The 13866-nt window shown below is 45.6% G+C and overlaps 1 protein-coding gene across 1 annotated transcript in view; it reads right to left on the bottom strand.

The window, feature by feature from the left end:
- The window catches only part of LOC135574929 (CUB and sushi domain-containing protein 3-like), a 280586-nt gene that overhangs the window by 182624 nt on the left and 84096 nt on the right, over positions 1-13866 (bottom strand). Inside the window, exon 4 of the mRNA XM_065027050.1 lies at positions 7124-7318. Coding sequence (XP_064883122.1) covers positions 7124-7318 — 195 coding nt within the window. The remainder of the gene's footprint in view (positions 1-7123; positions 7319-13866) is intronic.

Here is a 13866-nt window from a genome sequence, read left to right as displayed (position 1 = left end):
TTGCGATCTACACAATCTACAGTGGGTATTATAGGCAGGTAAATGTTTTTAAAAAATGTATACAGCATGTGTTTATTAACGTATAAAGATAACATATTGTAGTCAGGCAACATATGAGATGTGAATAGTCAACATTTAATTCCCGAAGTCAGAGTGTATTTCTTCTCACTTCAACTGATTTCTAGAAATGTTGCGTAATTGTTTTTCGTATTTCTGTACATACTTTTCGTTGCAGCGTCGATGTACGCTTCAGAATATGTATAAACTGGAGTATGTATTGGAGAAGTGCCTTCCGTGCTCCGGTTTGCTGTACTTTCACTTGGACCCTGCTGTGCTCAGAGCACAGTGGTAGACATTTAGACAAACACCCAACGCATCAGTCTATTTGTATGTCTAGGAGGTTGGAGACTGACTCAGAGAACCGGGGAGGAGAGGAGGAGAAGGGACTGAGGAGAGAGGACAGAGGAGAGGAGGAGAAGGAACAGAGGAGATGAGGAGAAGGGAGGAGAGGAGGAGAAGGGACAGAGGAGAGGGAGGAGGAGGGAGAACGGGACAGAGGGGGAGAAAGGAGGAGGAGAGGGATGGATGGGAGGAGGAGAGGAGGAAGGAAAGGGAGGAGAGGAGGAGAGGAGAACAGGGATGAAAGGGTGAAGGAAGGAGAGAAGTGAAGGGATGGATGAGAGGAGGAGAGGGAGGAGGAGGAGGAGAGGAGAACAGGGATGAAAGGGGTGAAGGGAGGAGGAGAACAGATTGGGGGAACAGGGAGGAGAACAGAGAGGAGAGGAGGAGGAGGGACGGAGGAGAGGAGGAGGAGGAGAAGGGGTGAAGGGACACTTTAAAGGAAGAGAGGAAACAGGGACAAGGAGATGGGTGAAGGGATGGAGTAGGCGTAGTGTGGTGTTGGAAGCAGTCAGACATCAAGAGGGAATGGGCAGATTCTCAGAAGAAGTAAGATCAAAGAAATATCTGGCTATTCAGAGAATCTACAGACAGAACACCACTCTATGACGAGAGGAGAGGAGAGGAGAGAGGAGAGGAGAGGAGGGGAGAGGGAGAGGAGAGGGAGAGAGAGGAGAGGAGGAAGGAGGAGGAGAGAGGAGGAGGAGAGGAGGAGGGAGAGAGGAGAGAAGAGAGAGGAGAGAGGAGAGAAAGAGAGAGGAGAAGAAGAGAAGAGAAGAGAGAGAGGGAGAAGAGAGAGAAGAGAGAAGAGAAGAAGAAGAGAGAAGAGAGGAGAGGAGAGGAGAGAGGAGATGAGAGGATGAGGGATGAGAGGAGAGGAGAGGAGAGGAGAGGAGAGGAGAGAGGGAGAAGAGAGTGGATGAGGATGAGGATGATAGGGAGGAATGAGGAGAGGAGGAGGAGAGATGATTGTCCAAAGCAGCACTGTCCGCACCGCATTGACCTGAAAGGAATGTGCTGCGGCTAGTGAGAGAAGATAACGCTCTATGTACTGTACACCCTAAATGTCACCCTATTCACTGTATAGTGCACTACTTTTGACCAGAGCCCTATGGGCCCCTATATACTGAATAGAGTGGCATTTGGGCTCCAAGCCTATGTCTCAGACAACTCCTCAACCCTCAATCTGCAGCTTTTTACCACTTCTAAGCTGTCAATTCACCAGCATATGTTGCACCAATTTTCCATTTAAGAAGTATTTCAGGCTCCAGCGCCGTGAACAGCCTGTCAGTGGCAGCAGTGATTCTCCCTCTTCTCCTCCTCTCCTCCTCTCCTCTCTTCTTCTCCTCCTCTACTCCTCTCCTCTCTTCTTCTCCTCCTCTACTTTCCTCTCTTCTTCTCCTCCTCTCTTACTCCTCTCTTCTTTCTTCTTCTCCTCACTTCTCCTCTCTTCTTCTCCTCCTCTCACTCCTCTCCTCTCTTCTTCTCCTCTCTTCTCCCTCTCCTCCTCTCCTCTCTTCTTCTCCTCCTCTCCCTCCTTCTCCTCTCTTCTACTCCTCCTCTCCTCTCTTCTTCTCCTCCTCTACTCTCTCTCCTCTTCCCCTCTTCTCCTCCTCTCCTCCTCTCCTCTCCTCTCTTCTCCTCTCCTCCTCTCCTCACTTCTCCTGTCTTCTTCTCCTCCTCTAATCCTCTCCTCTCTTCTCCCCCTCCTCCTCCTCTCCTCCTCTCCACTCCTCTCTTCTTCTCCTCCTCTCCTCACTGCTCCTCTCTTCTTCTCTTCCTCTAATCCTCTCCTCTCTTCTCCTCCTCCTCTCCTCTCTTCTTTTCCTCTCCTCTCTTCTCCTCCTTTCCAATCTTCTCCTCTCCTCATCTCTTTCTCCTCCTCTCCTCACTTCTCCTCCTTTCATATCTTCTCCTCCATCCTCCTCTCTTCTCCTATCTTCTTCTCTTCTCTCTTCTCCTCCTCTCCTATTTTCTCCTCTCTTTCTCCTCCTCTCCTCTACTCTTGATTCATCTCCTTCTCTCAGTGCAGTCAGATTGCACAGTGGTTTGGTGGTTAAGTTTTCTTTGGCATTCCTCTGGGGCAACAGATTATCATTAAAGAGGAGCTTGATTTGGCTTTTCCTCTAAGAGAGAGACAACATATGTGGTCTGAGTCTGGGGTCCTAGGGTTGGTTAGACAGCAGCACACTGAACCAACACTGTGGGAAACTAATGGCAGCTACTCACAGGCTCCAAAAAAAGATAGATGCAATACTACTAGTTGGTGAAATAAAGTGAAAGGGAATTTGGTCAGTAAATATCCTAGGACCTAGTATGTTGTTTATAATATGTTAGTGCAGAATAAGTGATTGATAAAGTCATGAGTTAGGAGGGTCAATGTAGTAATGTCTCCTGCAGTGAACTGCTGTCTATCGTATCAACATGAGGCTACCACTGTATACTTGTGGACTGATCGAGATAACAAGTCAGATCCTGAACTATTCATTGACGGGATAGATAGGTGAACCTTTCTATGTGGAGAAATGTCATTTTTTCCCCCCATAAATAAATGCGTATCTATGATGTCATAAATGAGTATCTATGATGTCATAAATGAGTATCTATGATGTCATAAATTAGTATCTATGATGTCATAAATTAGTATCTATGATGACTATTTCAATCTGTTCCTGCAGCCACCCGTATAACCTGCATCTTTAAGTGCAGTAGGGGTAGTGTTCGTGTTCCTGCAGCCACCCGTATAACCTGCATCTTTAAGTGCAGTAGGGGTAGTGTTCGTGTCCCAAAGGGAACCGTATTCCCTAAATAGGCCACTACTTTCGACCCTATGGGCCCTGGTGAAAAGTAGTGCACTTAAATAGGGAATAGAGTGTCCATTTGGGATGCACCTAGGACATACTCATATTGGTGGAAAAAAGTATTTGATTGTCCTACTTGAGTAAAAGTAAAGATACCTTAATAGAAAATGACTCAAGTAAAATTTCAAGTCATCAAGTAAAATACTACTTGAGTAAGTCTAAAAGTATTTGGTTTTAAATATACTTATTAAGTATCAAAAGTAAAAATGGAATTGCTAAATATATTCTTATTAACAAATGTAAAAGTAAAAGTATAAATCATTTCAAATTCCTTTATATTAAGCAAACCAGACGGTACAATGTTCGATTTTATTTTATTGACAGATAGCCAGGGGAGCACTCCAACACTCCAACACTCCAACATCATTTACAGATAGCCAGGGGAGCACTCCAACACTCCAACACTCCAACACTCAGACACTCCAACACTCCAACACTCCAACATCATTTACAGATAGCCAGGGGAGCACTCCAACACTCCAACATTCCAACACTCCGACATCATTTACAGATAGCCAGGGGAGCACTCCAACACTCAGACATCATTTACAGATAGCCAGGGGAGCACTCCAACACTCCAACACTCCAACACTCAGACATCATGTACAGATAGCCAGGGGAGCACTCCAACACTCAGACATCATTTACAGATAGCCAGAGGAGCACTCCAACACTCCGACATCATTTACAGATAGCCAGGGGAGCACTCCAACACTCAGACATCATTTACAGATAGCCAGGGGAGCACTCCAACACTCCAACACTCCGACATCATTTACAGATAGCCAGGGGAGCACTCCAACACTCCAACACTCCAACACTCAGACATAATTTACAGATAGCCAGGGGAGCACTCCAACACTCAGACATCATTTACAGATAGCCAGGGGAGCACTCCAACACTCCAACACTCCAAAACTCAGACATCATTTACAGATAGCCAGGGGAGCACTCCAACACTCAGACATCATTTACAGATAGCCAGGGGAGCACTCCAACACTCAGACATCATTTACAGATAGCCAGGGGAGCACACCAACACTCCAACACTCCAACACTCAGACATCATTTACAGATAGCCAGGGGAGCACTCCAACACTCAGACATCATTTACAGATAGCCAGGGGAGCACTCCAACACTCAGACATCATTTACAGATAGCCAGGGGAGCACTCCAACACTCCAACACTCCAACATCATTTACAGATAGCCAGGGGAGCACTCCAACACTCCAACACTCCAACACTCAGACACTCCAACACTCCAACACTCCAACATCATTTACAGATAGCCAGGGGAGCACTCCAACACTCCAACATTCCAACACTCCGACATCATTTACAGATAGCCAGGGGAGCACTCCAACACTCAGACATCATTTACAGATAGCCAGGGGAGCACTCCAACACTCCAACACTCAGACATCATGTACAGATAGCCAGGGGAGCACTCCAACACTCAGACATCATTTACAGATAGCCAGAGGAGCACTCCAACACTCAGACATCATTTACAGATAGCCAGGGGAGCACTCCAACACTCAGACATCATTTACAGATAGCCAGGGGAGCACTCCAACACTCCAACACTCCGACATCATTTACAGATAGCCAGGGGAGCACTCCAACACTCCAACACTCCAACACTCAGACATCATTTACAGATAGCCAGGGGAGCACTCCAACACTCAGACATCATTTACAGATAGCCAGGGGAGCACTCCAACACTCCAACACTCCAAAACTCAGACATCATTTACAGATAGCCAGGGGAGCACTCCAACACTCAGACATCATTTACAGATAGCCAGGGGACACTCCAACACTCAGACATCATTTACAGATAGCCAGGGGAGCACTCCAACACTCCAACACTCCGACATCATTTACAGATAGCCAGGGGAGCACTCCAACACTCCAACACTCCAACACTCAGACATCATTTACAGATAGCCAGGGGAGCACTCCAACACTCAGACATCATTTACAGATAGCCAGGGGAGCACTCCAACACTCCAACACTCAGATAGCCAAGCACTCCAACACTCAGACATCATTTACAGATAGCCAGGGGAGCACTCCAACACTCAGACATCATTTACAGATAGCCAGGGGAGCACTCCAACACTCAGACATCATTTACAGATAGCCAGGGGAGCACTCCAACACTCCAACACTCCAACACTCAGACATCATTTACAGATAGCCAGGGAGCACTCCAACACTCAACATCATTTACAGATAGCCAGGGAGCACTCCGACACTCCAACAACACTCCAACACTCAGACATCATTTACAGATAGCCAGGGAGCACTCCAACACTCCAACATCATCCAACACCAGGGGACACTCCAACACTCCAACATCATTTACAGATAGCCAGGGGAGCACTCCAACACTCCAACACTCCAACACATTTACAGATAGCCAGGGGAGCACTCAACACTCCAACACAACATCATTTACAGATAGCCAAGCACTCCAAACATCATTTACAGATAGCCAGGGGAGCACTCCAACACTCATTTACAGATAGCCAGGGAGCACTCCAACACTCCAACACTCCGACATCATTTACAGATAGCCAGGGGAGCACTCCAACACTCCAACACTCCAACACTCCGACATCATTTACAGATAGCCAGGGGAGCACTCCAACACTCCAACACTCCAACACTCCGACATCATTTACAGACAGCCAGGGGAGCACTCCAACACTCCAACACTCCAACATCATTTACAGATAGCCAGGGGAGCACTCCAACACTCCAACACTCCAACACTCAGACATCATTTACAGATAGCCAGGGGAGCACTCCAACACTCCAACACTCAGACATCATTTACAGATAGCCAGGGGAGCACTCCAACACTCCAACACTCCCACTCTCAGACATAATTTACAGATAGCCAGGGGAGCACTCCAACTCTCAGACATCATTTACAGATAGCCAGGGGAGCACTCCAACACTCAGACACTCCAACACTCCAACTCTCAGACATCATTTACAGATAGCCAGGGGAGCACTCCAACACTCAGACATCATTTACAAAAAAGCATTTGTGTTTAGTGAGTCTGCCAGATCAGAGGCAGTAGGGATGGACCAGGGATGTTTTCTTGATAAGTGTGTAAAATTGGACCATTTTCCTGTCAAAATGTAACAAGTACTTTTGGGTAAAAAATGTAAGGAGTAAAAAAAGTACTTTATTTTCTTTAGGAATGTAGTGAAGTAAAAGTAAAAGTTGCCAAAAATATAAATAGGAAAGTAAAAGTACAAATACCTCATAAAACTACTTAAGTAGTACTTTAAAGTATTTTTAAGTACTTTACACCACTGCTGGTGTCAGTCATGATGTGGTAGTCACCTCAGATATAGTCTCGGTAAATACCCGGAGAGAAAACACATTACATTCTTCTATGATAGAATTCCAACCAAAGTCAATTCAGAACCACAAAGGATCAAAGGCCTGTGGCTCTTTACAGATAAACAGGAAATCAGATTGGAAAGTGACCCAGAGTACAGTGACAGTATTAGAGAACATTATATTTTCTGTGGAACAACCAAGATTCAATAGTGTGCTGGAATTTCATCCTGGTTCATTGCCACAATGTCAAACAAGACAAATCGAAAACTAGATTCGACTTGATTCAAGAAGCCAATCGAGAAATAAATAAAAGCCCGTGGGCCAATCCCACTGTGTCAATATGAAGGAATCATGTTTTGAGTCCCAAATTTAACCTTATTCCTATATAGTGCCCTACTGAAGACCAGGGCCTATAGGGCTGCAGTAGGACGTATTTCACTATGTAGGGAATAGGGTGCCATTGGGGACAAGCCCCATGTTATTAAAGCCAGTCTCACCTCTGCAGATGGGGACAGGGAAGTCCCAGACGGCCATATTGCCTGTGTTGAGGACACAGGTAAGGAGGGAGTGACCGTCCAATACGTAGCCCGTCACACACCTGTAGTGGATCGTGTTCCCGATGTTGAACTGTGTTCCGTTTAGGATGCCTTTAGGTGGAACACCAGGGTTCCCACAGGCGCTGCTCCTTAACTCTGGAACACAGGACAGAGGGAATGTTACCACAGACACTACTCCTTAACTCTGGAACACAGGACAGAGGGAATGTTACCACAGAACACTACTCCTTAACTCTGGAACACAGGCAGAATGTTACCACAGAACACTGCTCCTTAACTCTGGAACACAGACAGACAGAATGTTACCACAGACACTACTCCTTAACTCTGGAACACAGACAGAATGTTACCACAGAACACTGCTCCTTAACTCTGGAACACAGACAGACAGAATGTTACCACAGACACTACTCCTTAACTCTGGAACACAGACAGAATGTTACCACAGAACACTGCTCCTTAACTCTGGAACACAGACAGACAGAATGTTACCACAGACACTACTCCTTAACTCTGGAACACAGGCAGAATGTTACCACAGAACACTGCTCCTTAACTCTGGAACACAGACAGACAGAATGTTACCACAGACACTACTCCTTAACTCTGGAACACAGACATAATGTTACCACAGACACTACTCCTTAACTCTGGAACACAGACAGAATGTTACCACAGAACACTGCTACTTAACTCTGGAACACAGACAGAATGTTACCACAGAACACTACTCCTTAACTCTGGAACACAGACAGAATGTTACCACAGAACACTGCTCCTTAACTCTGGAACACAGACAGAATGTTACCACAGAACACTACTCCTTAACTCTGGAACACAGACAGAATGTTACCACAGAACACTACTCATTAACTCTGGAACACAGACAGAATGTTACCACAGACACTACTCCTTAACTCTGGAAGACAGAGAGAATGTTACCACAGACACTACTCCTTAACTCTGGAACACAGACAGAATGTTACCACAGAACACTGCTCCTTAACTCTGGAATACAGACAGAATGTTACCACAGACACTACTCCTTAACTCTGGAACACAGACAGAGGGAATGTTACCACAGACACTACTCCTTAACTCTGGAACACAGACAGAATGTTACCACAGAACACTACTCCTTAACTCTGGAACACAGACATAATGTTACCACAGACACTACTCCTTAACTCTGGAACACAGACAGAATGTTACCACAGAACACTGCTACTTAACTCTGGAACACAGACAGAATGTTACCACAGAACACTACTCCTTAACTCTGGAACACAGACAGAATGTTACCACAGAACACTGCTCCTTAACTCTGGAACACAGACAGAATGTTACCACAGAACACTACTCCTTAACTCTGGAACACAGACAGAATGTTACCACAGAACACTGCTCCTTAACTCTGGAACACAGACAGAATGTTACCACAGAACACTACTCCTTAACTCTGGAACACAGACAGAATGTTACCACAGAACACTACTCATTAACTCTGGAACACAGACAGAATGTTACCACAGACACTACTCCTTAACTCTGGAAGACAGACAGAATGTTACCACAGACACTACTCCTTAACTCTGGAACACAGACAGAATGTTACCACAGACACCTCTCCTTAACTCTGGAAGACAGACAGAATGTTAACACAGACACTACTCCTTAACTCTGGAACACAGACAGAATGTTACCACAGAACACTGCTCCTTAACTCTGGAACACAGACAGAATGTTACCACAGACACTACTCCTTAACTCTGGAACACAGACAGAGGGAATGTTACCACAGACACTACTCCTTAACTCTGGAACACAGACAGAATGTTACCACAGACACTACTCCTTAACTCTGGAACACAGACAGAATGTTACCACAGAACACTGCTCCTTAACTCTGGAACACAGACAGAATGTTACCACAGAACACTACTCCTTAACTCTGGAACACAGACAGAATGTTACCACAGAACACTGCTCCTTAACTCTGGAACACAGACAGAATGTTACCACAGAACACTACTCCTTAACTCTGGAACACAGACAGAATGTTAGAACACTGCTCCTTAACTCTGGAACACAGACAGAATGTTACCACAGAACACTGCTCCACAGAACACTTAACTCTGGAACACAGACACAGACAGAATGTTACCACAGACACTACTCCTTAACTCTGGAACACAGACAGATAGAATGTCACTAAATCCACTTCAATCAGTGTAGGTGAAGGGGAGGAGACAGGTTAAAGAAGGATTTGTGGTGAACGAGCAAGACAGAAGATTTAATAGCCTTTGAACGGGGTATGTTAGTATATGCCATGCGCACCAGTTTGTGTCAAGAACTGAAACGCCACTGGGTTTTTCACCCTCAATAGTTTCCTGTGTGTATGACGAATGAATTTACCACAGACACTACTCCTTAACAACACAGACAGTCCACCACCCAAACACAGGCATCCAGCCAACTGGACACAACTGTATTTGTATTTATTATGGATCCCCATTAGTTCCTGTCAAGGCAGCCAGCTACTCTTCCTGGGGTTTATTATGGATCCCCATTAGTTCCTGTCAAGGCAGCCAGCTACTCTTCCTGGGGTTTATTATGGATCCCCATTAGTTCCTGTCAAGGCAGCCAGCTACTCTTCCTGGGGTTTATTATGGATCCCCATTAGTTCCTGTCAAGACAGCAGCTACTCTTCCTGGGGTTTATTATGGATCCCCATTAGTTCCTGTCAAGACAGCAGCTACTCTTCCTGGGGTTTATTATGGATCCCTATTAGTTCCTGTCAAGACATCAGCTACTCTTCCTGGGGTTTATTATGGATCCCCATTAGTTCCTGCCAAGACATCAGCTACTCTTCCTGGGGTTTATTATGGATCCCCATTAGTTCCTGTCAAGACATCAGCTACTCTTCCTGGGATTTATTATGGATCCCCATTAGTTCCTGCAAGACATCAGCTACTCTTCCTGGGGTTTATTATGGATCCCCATTAGTTCCTGCCAAGGCAGCAGCTACTCTTCCTGGGGTTTATTATGGATCCCCATTAGTTCCTGTCAAGACATCATCTACTCTTCCTGGGGTTTATTATGGATCCCCATTAGTTCCTGCCAAGACATCAGCTACTCTTCCTGGGGTTTATTATGGATCCTCATTAGTTCCTGCCAAGGCAGCAGCTACTCTTCCTGGGGTTTATTATGGATCCCCATTAGTTCCTGCAAGACATCAGCTACTCTTCCTGGGGTTTATTATGGATCCTCATTAGTTCCTGCCAAGGCAGCAGCTACTCTTCCTGGGGTTTATTATGGATCCCCATTAGTTCCTGTCAAGACATCAGCTACTCTTCCTGGGATTTATTATGGATCCCCATTAGTTCAGCCAAGACATCAGCTACTCTTCCTGGGGTTTATTATGGATCCCCATTAGTTCCTGCCAAGGCAGCAGCTACTCCTCCTGGGGTTTATTATGGATCCCCATTAGTTCCTGTCAAGACATCATCTACTCTTCCTGGGGTTTATTATGGATCCCCATTAGTTCCTGCCAAGACATCAGCTACTCTTCCTGGGGTTTATTATGGATCCTCATTAGTTCCTGCCAAGGCAGCAGCTACTCTTCCTGGGGTTTATTATGGATCCCCATTAGTTCCTGCCAAGACATCAGCTACTCTTCCTGGGGTTTATTATGGATCCTCATTAGTTCCTGCCAAGGCAGCAGCTACTCTTCCTGGGGTTTATTATGGATCCCCATTAGTTCCTGCCAAGACATCAGCTACTCTTCCTGGGGTTTATTATGGATCCTCATTAGTTCCTGCCAAGACAGCAGCTAGCTCTTTCCTGGGATCCAGCTAAATGAAGGCAGTTATACAATTGTACAGCAATACATTCATAACATTTTTCATAAAACATTAGGTGTGTGCCCTCAGGCCCATACTCCACTACCACATATCTACAACACAAAATCCATGTGTATGTGTGTGTATAGTGGGTATGTTATCGGTGTATAGTGGGTATGTTATCGTGTGTATAGTGGGTATGTTATCGGTGTGTATAGTGGGTATGTTATCGTGTGTGTATAGTGGGTATGTTATCGTATAGTGGGTATGTTATCGTGTGTGTATAGTGGGTATGTTATCGTGTGTGTATAGTGGGTATGTTATCGTGTGTGTGTATAGTGGGTATGTTATCGTGTGTGTATAGTGGGTATGTTATCGTGTGTGTATAGTGGGTATGTTATCGTGTGTGTATAGTGGGTATGTTATCGTGTGTGTATAGTGGGTATGTTATCGTGTGTGTATAGTGGGTATGTTATCATGTGTGTATAGTGGGTATGTTATCGTGTGTGTATAGTGGGTATGTTATCGTGTGTGTATAGTGGGTATGTTATTGTGTGTGTATAGTGGGTATGTTATCGTGTGTCTTAGCCTATGTTTGTGTCTCTTCACAGTCCCCGCTGTTCCATAAGGTGTATTTTCATCTGTTTTTTAAATATGATGTGGAATAGAGTTCCATGTAGTCATGGCTCTATGTAGTACTGTGTACCTCCCATAGTCTGTTCTGGACTTGAGGACTGTGAAGGGACCTCTGGTGGCATGTCTTGTGGGGTATGCATGGGGTGTCTGAGCTGTGTGGTAGTCATTTAAACAGACAGCTCGGTGCTTTCAACATGTCAATACCTCTCACAAATACAAGTAGTGACGAAGCCAATCTCTCCTCCACTTTGAGCCAGGAGAGATTGACATGCAGACCGAGGCTCTGCATCTGTCCTCGTGCTCCTAGACCTTAGTGCTGCTTATGACATCATCGATCACCACTTTCTTTTGGAGAGATTGGAAACCCTAATTGGTCTACACGGACAAGTTCTGGCCTGGTTTAGATAGTTCTGGCCTGGTTTAGATAGTTCTGGCCTGGTTTAGATAGTTCTGGCCTGGTTTAGATCTTATCTGTCGGAAAGATATCAGTTTGTCTCTGTGGATGGTTTGTCTTCTGACAAATCAATTGTAAGTTTCGGTGTTCCTCAAGGTTCCGTTTTAGGACCACTATTGTTTTCACTAAATATTCTACCTCTTGGTGATGTCATTCGGAAACATAATGTTAACATTCATGCGGACGACACACAGCTGTACATTTCAATGAAACATGGTGAGGCCCAAAAATTGCCCTCCCTGGAAGCCTGTGTTTCAGACATAAGGAAGTGGATGGCAGCAAATGTTTTACGTTAAAACTCTGACAAAACAGAGATGCCAGTTCTAAGGTCCCAAGAAACAAAGAGATCTTCTGTTGAATCTGACAATTAATCTTGATGGTTGTACAGTCGTCTCAAATAAAACTGTGAAGGACCTCGGCGTTACTCTGGACCCTGATCTCTCTTTTGACGAACATATCAAGAATGTTTCAAGGACAGGTTTTTTCCATCTACGTAACATTGCAAAAATCTCTTTTTTTTTGCCACAAAATGATGCATAAAAGCTTATCCATGCTTTTGTCCCTTCTAAACTAGACTACTGCCATGCTCTACTTTCCGGCTACCCGGATAAAGTACTAAATAAACTTCAGTTAGTGCTGAACACGGCTGCTAGAATCTTGACTAGAACCAACATTTGTTTTTCATATTACTCCAGTGCTAGCCTCTCTACACTGGCTTCCTGTTAAGGCTAGGGTTGATTTCAAGGTTTTACTGCTAACCTACAAAGCATTACATGGGCTTGCTCCTACCTATCTTTCGAATTTGGTCCTGCCGTACATACCTACACCTACGCTACGGTCACAAGACGCAGGCCTCCTTACTGTCCCTAGAATTTCTGAATTTCTGAACAAACAGCTGGAGGCAGGGCTTTCTCCTATAGAGCTCCATTTTTATGGAACGGTCTGCCTATCCATGTGAGAGACGCAGACTCTGTCTCGACCTTTAAGTCTTTATTGAAGACTCATCTCTTCAGTAGGTCCTATGATTGAATGTCGTCTGGCCCAGGAGTGTGAAGGTAAATGGAAAGGCACTGGAGCGATGAACCACCCTTGCTGTCTCTGCCTGGCCGGTTCCCCTCTCTCCACTGGGATTCTCTGCCTCTCACCCTATTACAGGGGCTGAGTCACTGGCTTACTGGTGCTCTTCCATGGGGGCCTTAGGAGGGGTGTGTCACTTGAGTGGGTTGAGTCACTGATGTGATCTTCTTGTTCAGGTTGGTGCCCCCTCGGGTTTGTGCCGTGGGGGAGATCTTCGTGGGCTATACTACTCAGCCTTGTCTCAGGGTAGTAAGTTGGTGGTTGAAGATATTCCTCTTGTGGTGTGGGGGCTGTGCTTTGGCACAGGTTGGCCCTGTCCGGGGATATCGGACAGGGCCACAGCGTCTCCCGACCCCGCCTGTCTCATCCTCCAGTATCTATGCTACAATAGTTTATGTGTCGTGGGGCTAGGGCCAATCTGTTATATCTGGTGTAATTTTCCTGTCTTATCCGGTGTCCTGTATGAATTTAAGCTCCCTCTAATTCTCTCTCCCTCCGCTCCCTGAGGACCTGAGCCCAGGACCATGCCTCAGGACTATCTGGCCTGATGACTCCTTGATGTCTCCAGTCCACCTGGCCGTGCTGCTGCTCCAGTTTCAACTGTTATGCCTGCGGCTATGGAACTCTGACCTGTTCACCGGACGTGCTACCTGTCCCAGACCTGCTGTTTTCGA

This window comes from Oncorhynchus nerka, linkage group LG14, assembly GCF_034236695.1.
Source record: "Oncorhynchus nerka isolate Pitt River linkage group LG14, Oner_Uvic_2.0, whole genome shotgun sequence".
NCBI lineage: Eukaryota > Metazoa > Chordata > Actinopteri > Salmoniformes > Salmonidae > Oncorhynchus > Oncorhynchus nerka.
This window is presented reverse-complemented; position numbering and strand designations above follow the sequence as displayed.